Genomic DNA, 14,345 nt, shown 5'->3' with positions numbered 1-14,345 from the left:
ATCCCTGGAAGTGTCTAAGACCAGGTTGGATGGGGCTTTGGGCAACATGGTCTAGTGGAGGGTGTCCCTGCCCGCAGCAGGGGGGTTGGAACTGGATGGTCTTTAAGGTCCCATCCAACCCAAACCATTCTGTGATTCTGTGACTGGGGAGGGGGTGAGCAAGGACTGCTGGACACTTGGATTTGGAAGTAGCTTTGATCCCATGTTCCCATCTTGTCTCTTCATTCCCATCACTGCCCTGTGCAAAGGCCTGTGCTTCTGGCACAGCTTGCACATTTCTGGTCAGTGGCCAGCCATTGGGCACCATCTGCCCAAGTAAACAGGATTTCCTCCCAAAAAGCTTCAAAATCCTCACTTTTATGGCTCTGGTGCAATCACAACTTGCCCTTTAGAGGCCCTTTTTGTGGGTCATGGAGTTAGGATTACACATACTGCTTAATAATTAAAAACAAAGCAACATTTTTCATTCTACACAGAGCATCTTGTGGTACGGTCAAAGTCCACAGGTAGAGCTTGGTCAGCCATGACCGTAGTTTGTGCAGTAGCCACTTACATGAATATAACACCTTCCAGCAAAGGGCTGTAATATGCTTTTAGGTAAGGCAAGAGTTGTGTTGACCCTACTGTAAAATTGGTGAAAAGGAGAGATGTGACCTCAGACAGAGAACTACACTGCAGCGTCTCAACAGTATATAGATCTCCAAATTTTAACTGATTGCCTAGGCAGAAATAATCTGTGTATTTCTTCCTATCTCAAACACGCACCAGCTTGGTATCTCTCCAAAGATGGTCAGCCCTAGCTGTCCAGGGGCAAGAGCCCCACGATCCTGAGGTGATTTGCCTTGGGGTGATTTGTGCCCAGAGGACAGCCTTTAACCTTTTGCCTGAAGCCAGATGTCAGGTCTCTGCCACCACTCCTCACCGAGGCCATCACTGTTCCAGCCACGCTTATTGCTGCTGTAAGTCTTAGCCCCTTTTTGAATCCTGTTAGGCTTGAGAGTAGAGCCTGTCCTGTTGCCATCTGGACAGAAGCCCTGACCATACAGAATGGACGCAGCGAGGCTGACAGGTACCTGCTGCACCCTGACTGCACACTAAACATATGCACCAACTATATCCAGGAAACATGAAATACTTCCAGTTGTGCGTATCTTGTGGCAATAAGCTCTAGCTGAATATTTTGTTTGCAAAGGGTTGATTAGTTCCTTTCTTTTTCATCTCAGCCTTACTGTTAGAACATACCTCATCATCCAGCTCCTCTTCGCTCTCCAGCCATTATTTGCTATTCTTGCTACTTGCACCTGCCTTTTCCAAAAAGGACCTTTATTAGCAATACTCGTCTCGAGCCGCAGCCCCACTTTTCTTTCATTTCTGCTAGAGCAATACTACCCACTGCAGACCTCAGCATCTCTATACACACTGTGGTTACAAACGAATGCATCCTTCAGCAGCCTTTTAGACCATTTTTTTCCACAATGCACATTGTAAATGAGGAGTAATATATCTTCAGAATTGCCCAGAAAACGTTATTCTGTTAGCAACATAAAAGCCTCACAGTGTCCGAGTAGGTGCCCTTGCCAAAAACATTTTATTGTGAGCCAGATAATTCAGTTTGAATTGTACACGGTTTGGTATAATCATTCCAGTAAAGCATTCTTTACAATTCTGTAACAGCAAGTCACATGGCTCAATAAAGTTTATTGCTGCAAATGCTTAGTGATTCATGGCATGGATGAATTCTGTTTCTTTCCTGGATCAAGTAATCAATAGCAAAATAATCTCCCTGCAATTACATTGCTCTGCATTAAAGAGGTGTGAAGTAAATAAGTACAAAATCCGATATAAAAACCAATGTGTACAACATTAAAATGAACTGTAATTTGAAACTGGATGTCCTGCACCGCAGTTTTGCACACGGCCTGTGACAAAGCTATGTCCAGCATACTCCTGGCCCTAAATGAGTCTTGCTCAGCTGATTACACACATTGTGCAACAAACCCAGTTGGGACTGACAGATTTTCATCCCATCATGTCCAACTGAGTCCTGCTGTGAACACTCTGCACTCACACAGACCCCCCTAGCCATCCCTGTGGGGGCCAGGGACCATCTTTTTTTGGAGTGCACTGAAAAAGGAACACCTATGCTCTCTCAATCAACCTTTTCAGTTCTTGCAGTGCTGCTCCTGCACGCAGTAAATCAGTGTTTATAACATCCCCCACTGAGTTGAGTGCAAATTAAATGAGGCTAATTTAGTTTGCACCATCATGTTTAGTTGCGAGTCACAAAAGGAAACAAAGGTATGACAGTTAGGAGAGGGCACGTGCTTTGTGACAGGAGCTGCTAAGGGAACCTGTTTGGCAGCCCAGCAGGACGGCAGCGCTGCGACACTGCTGCTCAAGGGCCGTGGATGTCCCCGCTCCCTCTAACCTGCTCTGCTTCGCAGATCTGAACCCCGTGGCTCCAGTGACACCACAGTAGGCCGCTCACAATAGATGATACATATATCATCTGTAATAAACAAGTACAAACACAGCTATCTATTTATCAGGTTCTAACAGTTTTCTCATAAAAACAGTATGAAAATGATACTGTTTAGAAACAGACTGTTCTGAGGAATAAAGTGCGCACTGTTGTTTTTACTGTTTAATGCCTCCTGACTGGGAACACTTACACGCGATGGGGTTTCTCTCTAAATATGCTTATGCTGTTGCAGAGGCTTCAATGCAGTGGTAAGCACATACCTGAGCTCAGTCTTTCGCTTGTGTTTACATTCTTATCCACAGTGCACCTCATTCCTGAATCTCATATGCACTCTAGAAGGACAGTTATGAGATTAAGAACCTAAAGAGTCACAAAAAGCCAGAGGGAAGGCTGCCTATGCAAGCTTAATACAACTCATTCCTACAAAGGCATTAGAGTATGGTCTTTCATTATATGTTCATTCCCATTGGAGCTCTGTTTCATTCAGCGCCCAGACTAGGCTGTGCACTGGAAAAGAGCCACAATTATGCTGTCCACAGGAATGCAAAAAAAAAAAAAAAAATATCAAAGCAGCAACCTGTAACAGGCACTGAATGTGGAAATTTCCAGCCCAAATAAATAAACGGTAAGACAGTGAAAAAGGATCCTACAGACAGATGCATCAAGTAATTCTAGCACTGAGTTTGGTGTGAATAGTCCCACTTCTAACATGTTCTCTAACGCTGTTCACAGCTACGCACCCAGTTTCCACTATTTAATTAGCTGCAACCTGCATATGCCTGCATCGTTTAAAAATGCGTGCGCACACTCTCTCTTATCCACTTTATAAAAAGTGACTGACAAATATCCAAATGTTTTACCAGACTGCTCCTGTATCATGCTACAGAGAACATCTATTCCCTGCCAATTTCCGGTGATTTAAAGACAATATGGGATCAGTTTCCTTCTCACTGTACTGTACTTTTCAATCTGCAGGGAAAACCTACCGCCTTTCTGAAATAAATATGCAAACATCACAGCCTCCATCCACAACAAAGAGCTGAATACCTGGCTCATCGCTTGGTCAAATCAACTTTGGTTCACTTCAATAGGGCTATGCTGACTTATAAAAGCAAAAGAGACAGTTTGAAAGCTTGCAAATCATCTTTCCAAGTCACGGCTAGGGAAGAGTGTTCATTCAGAGAGTCCCCACAAGCACACAGACTCCTGCCCTCTACCATGGGCCTAGCGGCAGCAGAACTGGGATTTCCTCTATTTGTGACAAGCTACTCAGGGCAGGGGACATTTTTATCCCATGCTCAATAGCCCCATCACCAAGCACAACCATCCTGTAACACACAACATATGCCATCCTATAACAATAACAGTGTAACATTGGCATTAAATAGGTGATCCCAACGACACAGCCACTACGCTCCAAGGCGTCACACTGTGCACTCGTAGCGGTTGGCATCCAGCAGTCTCCTCTCAGATGGATTGTCTGAAGTGAAATAGGACTCAAAATAAATACATTAATTACCAAAACTTCAGTTCACCAAGTCTGTGACTATTAGGTCAAGTCTGCTTGAGGGGAAGACTTTTCGTACGAGGTAAATTGCAGGGCTGAGCCCAGAGAGTCCAGTGTGCACAGAAAGTTGACCCAAAGCAACCTTCCTCATCCTGGTACAGGCCTGGTTGTCCCCTCCTCTAGAGCATTGCTTCAGGAATACAGTGTCATCATCATCCACTGTAAAATAATGGGGAAAGTGAGTTGAACTCATCCATCCCTGTGACACCTCTGGGATATTCACAACTGAAGTGGACTATAGGCACTGGAGATTTTCTGTCTCCAGAAGAAGCAGAAGCCATAATAAAGCAGAAGACTTAGAAGTCTGAAGCTCCCTGTTGTTTCCAACCTACTCTGTAAGTGATCAGGTAAAGATACCTTTTTTAACGGTAGAGAACAAACATGCAGTGCCACTTGCAATGCATTTGATAGTCAGGGAACAGGCTTTACCTCGGATTCCCGGAGATATATCCCTTTGCCATCTTGTGTTAAGTTGCGAAAGGCTTCTGCAAAAGAAATAAATGAGGAGCATTAACTTGATAGCCAAGAGATAGCCAGCCAAGACACTCTGTCTCAGGAAAAACCTCAAAAGCAGAGTTTGTAGGCTATTCACAAGGGCATGTGAGCTTCTCTGTTCTGTCACTGGAAGATCCCTGAGAGCTGGGACACAAGGAGCAGCTGAACAAAGTCAGGCATGTGTCAACCTCAAAATGCAGGTGGTCCCAATCTCATCCACTACAGTTTTGAGACATGTGCAAAGTGCCTACAGCACGAGCTCACAGACTGAGCATCAGCTGTTTCATCATCACAACTGCAGTCTCACCAAAGGTATATTCCAAGGCTCTCCCTGGAAAATAAGCAGTCTCCATCTGTAATTTGCCTACCTCCTCCTACAGAAGGCTGGTGCAAACCTGCAGAGAGCTAAATCACTCTGGTACATACAGCAGAGAGCTTGATTTCCTCTATAGCTGTCCCTTGCTTTAAATTGATTACTCTTGGTCTATTCAGAAACCCAGTCCTTGGGATTTTGACCTTGCCTTTGCCAGCTGGAGCAGCGTAAGAAGGGCCAGGGCTTAGCTGGGCAGCCCAGCTTGCCTGGCCAGCCACGTAACGCCAGCCTCACCTCCCATGATCTCCACTCGAAGCATGAAGCACACAAAGCTCTCAAAGCTGATCTTTAAGTCAGGGTCACCATATCTGATTGCCATCAAATTACAAACTTCATTGCTGAGTGAAATGCCTTCATAAGAGGGGGGGAGAAAAAAGGAAAAAAAAAAAACAAAGGAAAACCAGAATGAGATGGCACCTCCCAGCTGTACGCATCTGAAAGTGCACAGCTATGGGTGTGCACACAGCTGTCAGTATGCACAACTGAATGATCTTCAGCCCTTCTCCAATAGCCTGGATTTTCAAACCTCCCCCAAGATAATCAAACATTAGCCAGCCCAAACCAGACCACTACGTGCAGACATGTCCTCCAAACTTAAAAGGGTTCAGATCTGATCCCCTATGCTCGCAGTCCTGCCAGAGTGGGAATAAAATACTCATGGGCATCCTTTGCTCATGGGGTATGAGGGTAATAACAGCAGCTGCGTTTAAGAGCAATACTCCACAAGAAGGTAGGAAGGGAGATGAAAAAGAAAATCCAGAGGGAGTTCATGCAGAAAGCATCAGTCCCAATGTCAAGCAGCATTTGCAAGGAATAAAAGTATTTTCTATTCATGGCCTGGGATTTTAGATTGCTTTAGCAGAGGTCTGCCTGGGTTTCTCTCTGTGCTTTCACTGCCTCAGATGAACTGGGTGAACCACGCACCAAAAAAAGGAGTGATATTTAAGCTGTAAACATGCAAAAGAAGTTACAAGACTGAGCACCAGCCCCCACTCAAAGCCCAGCAACAGAGCTTGGTCCAATATTTGGACCATATATATCATCTTCCATTTCTAGATCAAGCTTCAGACATTATATTAGTGAAGTCTGGCACCAGTATTGCCTCTGTGCAAGTCCCACACTTCCAGGTTCAGTCCCTGAGCTGTCATCCTCAGCAGAGGTAGCAATTTAATATGAGCTAGATCTGGCCTCCTGCACATATCCACACAACCCCATACAGTCTTTTAAAGTTAACTTAGAAATGAACAGGAAGGGATTTAAAAACTGGGTCTGAAACAGACAGACACTTTTGTTTCAGAGAACTGTCAGTATGAGACCACACTGGGGCAAAGATTAAGTAGCCCATCCCACAGCAAAATAATTTTCAGATGTGTTTACCCACCTAAAGGAGGAAGCAGAGATGGCTAAGACCATGCAGCCTATGTTGTTTTCCACTCTCCCTGGGCTCTACCTACAATTCTCAAGATGTTTCCCAGCCCTGGGCTTTTTCCAGCCTTTGTGAGGAAGAGGAGGAGACTTGTCAAGATGTGCTGTGGGCTCACCTGTCTCCTGTACAGCTGCATGCAGTTCCACAAGGTCAAGCTTTCCTGATCTGCTAGTGTCTCTTTTCTGGAAAACTTCCTGGGGCAACAGGGGAAATATTTTTAAATAAAACAACCCCCCCAAAAAACCAACAGACAACACCAAAAGGGATTGTAAGCAGGGAGATATTGCAAGGGGAGCCAGAAATTATTGTTATACCAAATAGAAAAGCAGCCTTTTCCACAGGACTCTGAATTCCTGGATACTTAGTGTGCCAGAGGCATTCAGCTTCATAGGAGAATTAAGGTCAGAACATCTCAATTAAAATTCAGAGAGCACCCATTACATAAAAAACCCAAACAAACCAAAAACTCATAGCCACTTTAACATTCACACAGTTATAATATGAGGATAATGATTTCTTAGCCCACAAACCTATGTATAGGCTTAATCTTCCTCCCACTAAAGTAAATAGAAACCTGGCTGCTGATTTCAGAGGCGGCAGGAATCAACCCTTTCCCAAACCAATTCCATTCTGTCACAGCTGAAGTGTTATTATGGAGGGTGAGAAGTTCAATAAGCAGGGCCATGTCCCAGTGGTAAAGAAATCACAGTAACACCCAGTCTGCCCTAAGAAATAATGCTCCAGTGAAGTATTATATGACTCAGAAGTATCACTCATGCCAAGGATACATCCAGGAGCGCCAAGATACTCTGGCAAGCATCCAGACTGAAATTCAGCCGAAAACTCTGGAAATCTGGAGAAGAAAAAAAAAAGAAAAAGATTGTTTTGAGGAGTCATTGAACACCTCTCAGAAAAACAGACTCTCACAAAATTCCCCCTCACTTGAGAGGGTTCAGGCCCCAAAGCCTTTGTGAAACTTTAGGCCCACTTGAGAAAATGTATCATTTATGATGATAAAAATATGAAGCAACAGGATGGATTCTACTAGTCTCAGAAAATCCAATATGAGCTCCCTGCAGGCATGTAATACAGAATGAAATATGGTGCACTATCTCCAGCTATTAGAGAAAATGGAAGGAAAAGGACATCCAAAGCTGTAATCCCAAACAGAATTTACTGCATGACCTTGAGCAAAGTCACTTGACCTGAAGAGCTTTGGGGAGCAGCACTGCAGAGTAATTGAAACCCTTGTGCTAAATTTCTCTCTCTTTCACAGACACACCGCCAGCTCTGTTAATATAATTAAAAGTACAGGCATCACTGAAAACATGATGCTGCATCAAAGCTTAGCATTCTTGGTTCATACATAAGTTACATGAAGAGTAACAGAAACAGACTCTAATCTCACTGCAAATCATGATTATAGATTGTCTGTAGACTTCCACTGAGCAAAGGACAGAACCATAACTCACAAATCCCTTCTCTGCAGCAAGCAAAGATGTTTTAATCTTGTAATAGCCCTGTTTAGTAAATATGAATCGAGTACTGTAAAGTTTTAAATGAATGTCTTAAAATCAATCACTTATGAAAAATAAAGACTCTCTGTTCAACACAGTCTTCTCACAGATAAGACAGTGCCTGGTGGATCACTTTGCAAAGACACAAGAGCTATCCTTGTCCACCTTTGTAGAAAAGGGAGCAATGTCAAATTCAGCTTAAGTGGAAAAAGGCATTACATCAGCCTTTTGTCCATCTTCTTTGTTGCCTACAATGGCTGAATGGTGTCTTTTTTGTGTTGTACATTGGTTGTTACCAGTGAAGAAACTGAGAAGGAAAACTGGATTCATCATTATATCTGTAACTTCATTGCTGTTCAGAGAAAACAGCCACTGCAATACCTCGCTGCTGCCCAGGTAGCGTTATTTATAACTAGAGACTAAATTATGAACTTGTGGATGGCTCTGGGCTGCCACTGGCAGAGTGGATGTCACAGTCCTCACGAGAGAGACAACCTCAGGGCGCACCTGCTTCTCACAAGCATAAGTTACATAGCCTACCCACACCTCCATCCTGTCTCCCAAACACAAACAGAGCAAGGAACAGCTCTATGCATGCAGTGCAGGGAAGAGTTAAATCGGAACAGCAGGCATGAACCAGGCACATCGAGGTAAAGACACATTCCCCTTCCACCGCTTAACTGCCTACGTACCAGGCTAACTTTCTACACCTTCTAGCAGTGGCGCTGCCAAGCCCGTGGCAATGGCACAGGGTGAAATGAGATAGTTTCAAAATCAAGGCTGAGGTCAAGCTGGGTTTGGAGATCAAATTCAGAGTCTGCATCCACACCCAATATCTATGCTTGCTCTTCCCCCTCATTCTTTCAGTTGTTGAAATTCAAACTAGCTTAGCTTTGCTTATAAAATTTCTACCATGTTGATTCACACCCCAGCAAATCCTTTCTCTCTGAAAATCTAACATGGCATCAGAAGAGTCAATTCAGTCAGACTCAAGCCAGTTTGTCTTCCCAGAATTCAAGAAACAGACAGAAGAGTTGAGGCTTTTCTCTAAGAGGGTTTATTTTACAGAAACATTATTGCTCAGCACTTACTTCTCCAAGATATATTATTCAGGATCCTCTGGAGCTGAACAGCATTTATTTCAGGATTCTGTGATATGGAAGAGAATTTTTATTTATTTTTTTAAAGCATTAAATCACTTTTCTCCCTCTTTTGTTTTCCCAGCATGTCCCATCTTCATTCTCTGCTTTTCTGGCCTCGCTCCAGCCACAGTGAAAATCAATAGAAAAGACTCCCTTTGAATATGACAAGATTCTCAGCCTGCAAGAGCTGCAGTCTGCTCTGGGCTAAGTTCTCAGGGCTCCACACAGATCAATATGGTAGTGCAGATTTACACTGAGTGAGGATCCAGACTGTTAACCTTTCAGCCCTGGTGCCATCTGTCCCATCAAGCACGCTGTCAAGAGACTTGCTTCAAGTATTTCCCTTTTATCATTTACAAACAAAAAACAGTGGAAACTTTGGAATACTTCCTCCCTAAACTTTTGAAAGCAGAGACTTCCCCTCCTCCTTGTTATACTAAAGTTTAGAGGTTTTTCAGAACCTGTGACATTTGTTTGGAGGATTTTTTTTAAATGTCACTCTTCAAAAATAAAAACCTGTTTTCAGATCACTGAGGCATGCCAGGTTAATACATTGAGAAATGGCAGTACTGCTCGCCTCTGTGCATACTCAGACCTCCTGGCAGCAAAGTACCAGCACCTCGCAATATGTGGCAATTTCTAGCACATCTGAAAGCCACACCATTCTCAAAATCCTAAATAAGTGGCAAAAAGTAAAAGCATTGCTTGTTTTTAGTAACAGCTTCCGTCAAAATATTGCTATCAAAAGTGCAAATGTGTTTTTGTGAAATTCTGTTTGCAAAATACAGGGTATGCTGCTGAATAAATGAATGAAACGCAGCCCTCACAATAGTTAGTGGGATCCGTGAAGGTCAACTCTGTCCCAAAACAGGCCAGAAAGTTCACTAAGAAGAATCTTTCATGGTAAGGACCGTATTTCACTAGGAAAATTAGTGAAAAAAAGGAGGTGATGTGACACCTGGTACTTACTTCACCACAAAGCAAGTTAGCTGCCACCAAACTGTGATGAAGGATGTGCGAGACAAGTGTCAGTATTTCAGGGGGTGTTCTCTAATAGGCAACTTTCCCCAATGAGTGTAAGAACACCTTAAAGGGTAGGATGGACCCACACAGCCCACCACTTTGTCACCAATACAGGCAATAGGAAGTAATATTTAGGGAGAGCACGTGAGCCCTGTCAGCTTCTGCAGTCCATTCTCCTGTTTCCCTGGCACCCACACCTGTTGGAAAAGGGATCTTAGAGGGTACATCCCTGCCTAGTCCTTTAGTATCTGTTTATGGACCTGCTGCCCATCAGTTTACTAATACCCTTTGAGCCTGTTGTCACATCCACAATGTCCTGTGGCATTAAGTTCCAGATATTCACACCCCGTTGTGTAAAGAAGTATGTCTGTCTCAAGGCTAACATATTCCTAAGCTTTGCGGTCAAGTCTGCTGCATGGAATCATCACTGTACACACAGCCCAACCTCCTGTGGCCCCTCTCTGTTCCCCACACTTCCACAATCAGACCTCTCTTGAACACCCGTATGTTTTTACTTTCACAGAGCTACATAATAGCTCTGGAGGAGTTTACCCTGGCAGCTCATGCACACACTTACCTGTTCAAAATGCTTTGTGAAGAAATCCTGCCAAATCTTGCCTTCATACCTATCAACAATTTCCTTTAAGATATTAAAAAATAATAATCATTAACTCGAGGAAGAAAAATATCGCCATCCAAGACAGAGTTACTGAAGATGCTTTCCCAGAACTGCAGTCTCATCCCCTGCCCTTCCACCTTTTCCCCACCACTGCAATAAACATTGCATCACTAACGCAGCCCACTGCTAAGATAGCTCCCCACCTCATAGAAATGCTATTTCTTGGAAAGAAATACTCAACACTCAGTGGGAAGAAACATTCTCCCCCACGAAGCTGTACAACAACAAAGGATGTGGCTCACTCCATGCCAAGGAGAGAGAGAAATGTCTCTTGCCCTCCTTTATACAGGAGAATAGAGGAGATGAAAGAAGGAATGGCCCTGTTTATGCCAGAGGAACAGACTATGCTATAAACTCTCTGGCACAAGTTGCAGATATGCATGCACTGCCATTGAGCTCTGTTATTTTGAAAATAACCTATAGACAGCTGCATGGGAACAACACTGCTCAGGTCCCATGCTGTCTTCAAAACTTGCAAGGCATGAAAGGAGTGGGGAGAAGTGCAAGGACAGACCAGGAGTCTCCAAAAAGCCATGAACAGGAAAGATTGTAGAGCAAGTAAGATGGTGTCACTAAAAGAAATTTGCAAAAAGGCAACTAACAAAGGCATCTAAAAATTTGCCCGTCCCCCACAATTGACTGTATCTGTCCACATGGTCCAAGGGACTCTGTCTGTAAACCCAAGCTGCGCTTTCAAAAGTGCTGCAACACAAGTACTCACATTCTCACTCTGCCTCTCCATAGGGCAGAGCAACAGGAAAAACCCAACAACTGGACCTGAAGACCAAACCACAGACCTCCCACTCCCCTCATACTCACTCACCTTAGAGAGGGTGAAACTGGTGTTCCCACCCATTTCCCTGGAGATGCAAAAAAAGCAGGCACATTAAGGAGATATCCCCGAGTTGTTTGTCTCATCACAGGTGGCATTCCCCATCCCCAGAAGGATCCCCAACCCGCTGTTGCAGTATATGTTATTTTTCCACAGTGTTACAGCTGCAGTAAGGGAAGCCCTCAAGTCCATACAGCTCCCCAGGGGCTGCTGGCATTTGAACTCTCCAAAGCACCATTTCTGCACAAGCAACCATGCTAGCATCACCAGCAGGGTCTCCTGGCAAACTGATGGTGCATTAAAAACTGTTGTCCTTCTCCACAGTCTAAAACATTGGTATTCTGCAAGAATCCCTTGTGCAGGCCTGGCTCAACACTTCTTGAAAGTATAAGGCCAAAAGCAGTGCTTCAGCCACTGAGCACCCTAAGGTGGGAGAAACCTGCAGCCAGACTCTCCAAAAGAGATTGTGCTGCTTTTTGCAGAGTAAAGCCTTTATGCTGCGCCTATTAGACTAGAAAGATCAAATCATCCCACCATCCCAGAGAATTAAGTGCTGGCAGAGGGGCAGCAGCATCTCACCGAAGGACATGCTTCCTGGAGAAGACCCGCAGGATGAATTCAGACTCCTGCTGAGGCTCCAGGGTGGATGGGACAATCATATAGACACCAGGCTCCAGGTGGAAGTCATGAGTCACTTCCCGCTCATCGAGGAAGACCTGGTGCTTGTTCACAGGCTGATGTCGGGTGAAGAAAGCTGGAGGCAGCTTTCTGCTGCTTTCCTGGTACTGTTAGGGGAAGAAACAGAAGATAAATGCGTTCTGCACCAGCTGAACAAATGGACAAAAGGAACGCGGAGAATTCACAGGCATGGTATAGACACCCTGCCTTCATACCTCAGAATTTTTTACAGCACAAGCAGATAACAGGGCCCAAAGGACTCAGTCTCCTCCCAGGACATGGTGGTTCTCACTATGCACCACCCCGGCCCAATACTAATATGACAGAGAATGGGGCTTCCTGCAATCTTATCAACAATATAATAATACTTGCAAGGAACAGCAGCAAGGACTAGGGAGGAGAAGTGGCTTCTGACAAAGTGGCTACTGCACAAGTCATTTTCATACTGGCAGAAATGACTGCAGGCAGGAACTGTTCTAGAGAACACCCCTCCTATCCCATAGGTACGATGCACCTTGTTCCCAGCTTGTCCTTTGCACTAGGGATCTAGTAGCAGAGGATTTTTCAGAGCATGTGTGATCTGAGAGTACTGCAGGAGCAACCTAGCCCTTACTCCATGCATGTGTCCTTGATCTGCCTGGCATTCTTGGCTCTTACAGATGTTTTGTTCCAAAACCCAGAACTTTTCTGCAATAGGAAGATGGATGAAGTGTTGATCCAGGCAACACTGAACTCATTTTTAATGCTACTGAGTGCCCAGTACACAAGCCAAATAAATAATCCTGCTAGCTAAAACCACTGTCACCTTCTGATCTTGGCTGTTCCTCAAAACATTTAGCCATCTTACTCTGCAGCCACGCAGTGGAGATGCTGTTCCTCTTCCTTTGCCAGTATTTTTCTTACTAATAGAGCAATCTTTCTTCTGAAGGGTTCAGGGTTACTCCTCCTCATGCCCCTTACGTTAAATTCAAAGTTTTTATATTCCAGTCAATACTTTGTTGACTGTAGTTCCAATACCTTAGATGCTCTCAGCTTGCCATCTCTCTGTATTGATCTTGGCAACAGCTACAAACCTGAAATTAAAGTCCTGGCTGCCACCATTCCCCCTTGGGTGCAGCAGCAGTGTGCTAGGGCCACACCAGACCCCTTCTGCCAGGAAGTTTAACTCACTTGTAACCCTGATAGGGCCCAAAATATTTAAGTCAGGAAGGAGTGGCATCTTACCTCATGGTTACCATGCTAGAAACACAGCAACTGGGAACACAATTGTGCTGCCCTGACTATATGCCCAAAGTAGTTCTTTGCCAGCCCAAATTCAAAGGGACTCGCATTTAAGAGGTGTTCTGAGTAGTAACAGAGTAACAGAGTGGTAGATATGCCCTTTCAACATAAAAGGGGCTAAACCTTTCTCTTTAAATAGCCCTCTGAGGTCAGGGCCAAAATTGGGACTTAGATCAGAGTTTGCCTTCCAGGGCCCTTCCTCAGGTCCCAAAGGCTCCTGGCTAAAGAAAATGCTAGAAATACAGCTGTCCTGAGGAACCTGAAAACACCTGTAGCATTAGCTCCAGAGCATCCCCAGCCAGGAAGGAACCTGAGCTCCCCAGGAGACCCCTGACGTGCATGGGACACAGGTTCTGTTCCCACCTCATCCCAAGACTGGGTGGCAGCAGAAAGGTAGCTCTGGCTTCCCTGAGAGCTCCAGTGAGTCCAGCTTAGACACAGCCAAGAATTGGGGCACCATCTCACAGATGCAGTAGGGACAAAGTAAACACTGATCGGTAAAAGCTGATGCCACTTCTAATACTGTTGAAGACACAGTGCAGAAGCTGAACAACTAATGCTCCCTTTTAAGGCCACTGAGCCCTCCTGATATGGCTGCTCTTCAGAAGAGTCAGCGGATAGCTCTGCATTAATAGTGACTTACTATAGTGCCTCACTGAACTCAAATACACTGTCACCAGCTGTCAGCCAAAGAACAAAGGCAAACACAACAGCTGCACCAGCCCAGGAGGTCCCCCAGCAAACAGCCAGCAGTGGTGACAAGGGACTCACCTGTAGGTCCACCTGCAGAAAGAAAAGAAACAGATCATCTGTCAGACAAGGACCTCTGGGTCTCACACAACATAGCCAT

General features: G+C 44.6%; 1 protein-coding gene across 1 annotated transcript in view; it reads right to left on the bottom strand.

Moving 5' to 3' along the window:
- Window positions 1–1,578: 1,578 nt before the first annotated feature.
- Window positions 1,579–14,345, bottom strand: part of CAPN14 (calpain 14) — a 31,702-nt gene continuing 18,935 nt past the window's right edge. Inside the window, exons 14-24 of the mRNA XM_075749390.1 lie at window positions 14,267–14,278; window positions 12,116–12,321; window positions 11,528–11,564; window positions 10,603–10,665; window positions 8,952–9,009; window positions 7,132–7,196; window positions 6,658–6,726; window positions 6,459–6,537; window positions 5,152–5,268; window positions 4,479–4,534; window positions 1,579–4,208 (exon numbers count right to left, since the gene is read on the bottom strand). Of these exons, the coding sequence (XP_075605505.1) occupies window positions 4,182–4,208; window positions 4,479–4,534; window positions 5,152–5,268; window positions 6,459–6,537; window positions 6,658–6,726; window positions 7,132–7,196; window positions 8,952–9,009; window positions 10,603–10,665; window positions 11,528–11,564; window positions 12,116–12,321; window positions 14,267–14,278 (789 nt within the window). The 3' untranslated portion in view covers window positions 1,579–4,181. The remainder of the gene's footprint in view (window positions 4,209–4,478; window positions 4,535–5,151; window positions 5,269–6,458; window positions 6,538–6,657; window positions 6,727–7,131; window positions 7,197–8,951; window positions 9,010–10,602; window positions 10,666–11,527; window positions 11,565–12,115; window positions 12,322–14,266; window positions 14,279–14,345) is intronic.

The sequence above is a fragment of the Balearica regulorum genome, chromosome 3 (genome assembly GCF_011004875.1).
Source record: "Balearica regulorum gibbericeps isolate bBalReg1 chromosome 3, bBalReg1.pri, whole genome shotgun sequence".
NCBI lineage: Eukaryota > Metazoa > Chordata > Aves > Gruiformes > Gruidae > Balearica > Balearica regulorum.
This window is presented reverse-complemented; position numbering and strand designations above follow the sequence as displayed.